Source organism: Octodon degus, unplaced genomic scaffold (genome assembly GCF_000260255.1).
Source record: "Octodon degus isolate 3935 unplaced genomic scaffold, OctDeg1.0 scaffold00302, whole genome shotgun sequence".
NCBI lineage: Eukaryota > Metazoa > Chordata > Mammalia > Rodentia > Octodontidae > Octodon > Octodon degus.
In genome coordinates, this window is record NW_004524878.1 from 528,484 (window position 1) to 533,207 (window position 4,724).

General features: G+C 43.4%; 1 protein-coding gene across 1 annotated transcript in view; it reads left to right on the plus strand.

Moving 5' to 3' along the window:
* Eif3f (eukaryotic translation initiation factor 3 subunit F) overlaps window positions 1–4,724 on the plus strand; it is a 9,029-nt gene that overhangs the window by 1,801 nt on the left and 2,504 nt on the right. Inside the window, exons 2-4 of the mRNA XM_004647326.2 lie at window positions 3,131–3,259; window positions 3,494–3,573; window positions 3,871–4,008. Coding sequence (XP_004647383.2) covers window positions 3,131–3,259; window positions 3,494–3,573; window positions 3,871–4,008 — 347 coding nt within the window. The remainder of the gene's footprint in view (window positions 1–3,130; window positions 3,260–3,493; window positions 3,574–3,870; window positions 4,009–4,724) is intronic.

Here is a 4,724-nt window from a genome sequence, read left to right on the forward strand (position 1 = left end):
TTTTTTTTTTTTTTTTCCATCTCTTTCATCCACGGTGACCCGCTTCCCACCGTCCATCCTTATTGGCTTTCCTAAGCCGCTTTTTCTTTCCAAGTAGGTAACTGGACTGGAAACTATATAGGATTTTATAATATTCTACTATCCTAAGCTTCTGAGCCTGACCTGGAAAGCCCTCTGACTCTTCAGTTACTTCCTCCTGTGATAAAACCCAGTCCCCCACCCCCGTGCTTTCCTACAAACAAGTAGTGTTTGCTGTTTGTAAATATGTGCCGAAGATTGAAAAGTAATTTTCTTTTTTGCCTATATTGAAGTAGTTAGAATAGTTTGTAAAACTGAAAAGCGTTGAAGTGTTGTAGATAATAAATTATTTTTCTGGAACCGCTTGTCCTGTGAGTTCATCTCCACTCTGTCGTAGTAACAAGTTTCAAACACCTTTGTAATCCATTCTATGTTTATGTATCGTTTCTCTTCCTTAGTCTTGAACTTGTAATAGTCCTTATTACAAAGTAGAGAACAATTATGTGTTGCAAAGAGCGCAAGAGGTGTGCACAGGTGCCACCAAACATCAGCTAATGTGCCGAGAGGCCAGTCACTTAAAGTCTAGTTCCAGAAGGGGCTCCTTTAAGAGATTTTCTGAGATCTAAATTGTTACAGAAAGTGCCAGGTACAGCTGTTGATTGACATCTACCCCATCAGGCCTTATGCCCAGAACACACACAGCCTCCCTTTACCTCCTACAGCAGAAGCTTCACAGAAACTTAAATTGTTTCATTGTCTTAATGTTACTGTGTCTCTTCTCAAAGTGAGCCTTTGTACCCTCTACCACCAAGTAGTGTTGCTCTCCCTGATTTTAAGTTTCACCCATCTACGCATCAGTCTTCAGTGCCATGCTCCCACCTTCGGTCTGTTTTGTGGTGTTCTGTGACTGCTCTGTCCTTGGCTTCTGCAAGGCATGATCTTTTCACGGTTGACTTGAAGCTTGGCTAATTTTTAGACTGTGCTGTCAGATTTTCCAAATTCACTGGAGCTGATTAAAGAAGTAATTTTCTACCCCAAATTTTTGCTTGGTGCCCCTGTTATTACAGGGACTGTTGTCAAACCAGCTGTCATGTAGACCCTCACATGTCTTCTAAACTGAGTCATGGGTACAGTGCTCTATGTCACGCAGTACTGCTTACAAAATAACAAAGCATAGACTCTGCCTGCTAGGAACTTAGCATTTTCTCAGTTAAACATTAATTTGTTGGGCCGGGGAGATGGCTCGGTAGAATAAGCACTTCCCTGGCAAGCATAAGGGTCTGAATTCAATCCCTGGTTCCGCCAAAAAAACCAAAAAACATTAATTTTTGAAGCCTATTGCGTTGGGTTAAGTGAATTTGTACCTTTTATGAACTGTAAAACTGTTAGGTACTTAGCACTCAAAATTTGATCAAAGGAACTTTACCTTCAAATTCAAAATGTAAATATATATACTTATGTGCGAATAGAATATAAGTGATGTGATAGAAGGTTATAGCGATGTGCAAATACCAAAGATCTGTTTCAGAAGGTTGTTGGGAGAAGTCTCATTGTAAAGATATTTAAGCTGGGCGTTAAAGCAACTATAAGAGTGTGAAAGAGCCTGCTAAGTCCACTGTCTCAAGAGGTGAACATTACAGGGATATGAGAGTTGCGAAACCTGGCAGGAGATGAACTAGCAACTTGAGGAGCCGTGGAGATGTTAGACAATTCCAAGTACGCAAAGTGCCATGAAGGAGGACTACAGGAGGTCTGAGAAGACAAAATGCCAGTCTACCCAAGTGTGGAACTAACTATTTGAGGAAGATACTAGAGCAGTAGGCATCTCAGTCAAGACTAGAAATTAAAGGTTTCTGTGACTGCTTTATAGAAAGTAGTTAATGATAGGCTTAGCTCCCACGTGGTTGATGTTACAGTAATAAGGATTAACTTGAGAAATGAGAACAGAGAGTAGAGGATGACTTGACAGGGCTGCATGGTGTGATCACAATGAGAATTAGAAGAAAGCACTGAGGATGACTCTGGTACTTAGGCGTGGAAGAAGAAAGGGGACTTAGAGGTGGACTTCCGTTGGCTAAGTGTCTCTTCTGAGGTACCTGTTAAGCATGCCAGGCAGGTAGAAAAGTTGCCAGGTAGACAACTGAACAAGGACTGAGAGTCTGGGGTGCAAATGTGCCATTTTAGGAATTACACTATAGGAACATAGAAGGCCATCAAGACCATAAATTGGTTAGATCACCTGAAGCAGGAATTGGCAAGTTTCTGTAAATGGGCCAGACAGTGAATACTTTAAGCTTCGTGTGCCTAGTCTCTATCATAACTATACAGCTCCACCATTCTAGCAAGAAAGCAGCCATAAGTATATGTCAACAATTGGCTGTGTACTAACGAAAACATTTCTAGGTCAGGGCCTATCCTAGAAAAGGAACAGAAAGTAAAAAATAGAACTAAGACAGAACCCTGAAACCCTGAGGAATCAGAGGAGGGGCCAACAGAGATTAGAAAGAGACTGTTTCCACTGGATCTAGGGACATAGTTTCAGCTAAGGGAGCAGAAACTGGTGAATTAGGATTGGGCACAGAGTGCTGTAGGCAGCACTGTGGACTGGAGAGAGGTAGGAAGCCTCAAAAGAGTGGAAAAGTGGGGGGCTTAATGGTTTGGTGAGGACAGGAAACTATTGTAGTGGTAAGAATGGTATCACCTAAAAAAACAAAAGTTTACAGTAAAGACTGACATGTTGATGTGTAAGAGTCAAAGACACTTTCAGCATGATGCCGTAGGATTTTGCCTATGCTAAAGAAAAGTGTGGTTTCCACCCCTCTAAAATGCATTTAGCATGTGAGATTAGGGTGCTTGTTGGTAGAATCTTACAGGTAGCTATGTAGATTAAGTTATAAGGAGAGAGGCTAGAAGCCAGAAAAAAATCATGGGGTGAAGGTATGGAAAGGGATGGTGGTACAAAGTAACAGACCAAAGGAAACCTTGTGAAGGAAGAAAAATAGAGAACATCCCAGAGGGTTAGTTCTCTGGAGAATTCTAGTTCATTGATGTGCAGCTTGGAGTGAATGAGATTGGTGTTCACTGAGGAGCCCTCCAAAAACGTGTGAAGTAGCTAGAGGCATTGGGAGCCCTGGGATTAAATAACGCATGGACAATTTTCTCTTTCACAGGAACTGTTGACAAGCACTCAGTGGAGGTCACCAACTGCTTCTCGGTACCACACAATGAGTCAGAAGATGAGGTAAGTGGGGAGCTGAGCTGCCTCTGCTTTGTAGTAGTCTGTCAGGCTCTCCCCAAGGCCCCTTCTGCACAGAAAGCTATGCTTATGACCCAAGCTCCCACAGCTAAGGAAATGTTTGTACTTTTTCATACATCCGGGCCTTGTCTGACTGTTGAGGGGTGGCCTCTATCCTTTTTATCTAATGTTTCTATGGACTTCTACCTTCTTAGCTAACTGTCCTGCCTTCCCTCTTAGGTGGCTGTTGACATGGAATTTGCTAAAAACATGTATGAATTGCACAAAAAAGTCTCTCCAAATGAGCTCATCCTGGGCTGGTAAGTTGGGGAGGGCTGGGACTGCGTAAGTCTCCATCACTGCCATGCTCCTTTGGTGTCTGACTAGAGCTTGTCTTGCCCCTTGTGGAGACAGTATTGAGAGAGTAGGCCTTCAAAGAGCTGTGAATTAATTTGTTTTCTTGGCAATTCTGATCCTTTGAAGTCAGAAGTACTTAGATTGAATTAGCACTATTGCTATGAGAGGTGTTTTTTTGTTTTGGTATCACTTAGGTTACCAGACAGCCACGGCACTGTGGTATTTGCTATTAATGTCCACAATTACATTGCGCTTTGCAGGTACGCCACAGGCCATGACATCACAGAGCACTCTGTGCTGATCCATGAGTATTACAGCCGGGAGGCCCCTAACCCCATTCACCTCACTGTGGATACAAGTCTCCAGAATGGTCGCATGAGCATCAAGGCCTATGTCAGGTAACCAGACTCCTGGCCCATCGGGCATAAAACAGTGTCTGCCATGTCTGCCTGACATGCTGCGCCCCACCCCATGCAGATTTAATTTTTTCAGTGTGTGACTCACTGCCTCTTCAGGACGCACATTCCTCTCAAGAGTTACCATTAAAGAAGCTTCATTCTGAAACAGAGTCAGTGCCCATAGTTGCTACTCGCTGATCCTACTTGTGTTCTAGGTGTTCATTGCTCTTGTCCAGTTTTGAACAGCAGCCCTTTAGAAGTAAGAGCAAGCATTCATGCTTCTTTCATGCCATCTTTCCTAGCACAGGCTGTCCTCACATCGGCCTTACCGTGGGTCCTGCATTCACCAAGTTCACTGTTTTCCTTCGTTCCCCATTAGTGCAGATCCTAGAACTTAGGACAGTACTTACAGGTTAAAGGGTCACCATCTTGCCTGTGAGGCATTGAGACAAGCTTTATTATGAAACAGACTGGCCATGAATTTGCAGTAATCTTCTGTCTCAGCCTCCTGAGTGCTAGGATTATAGAGGTGAGCCACCCACACCCAGCCCTGTCATTTTGAGCTCAGCTGTTAATCCAGGATTAAGTGTGGTTTTGATAGCATTGTCAATGCACTGAACCTGTGGACAGTTAAAATACCAGTGGACGAGGGTTATTAAAAAAAAAAAAAAGGCTGGGGGGAACTACCCGCTCGGGCCCTGCTCCTGTCCCTCTCT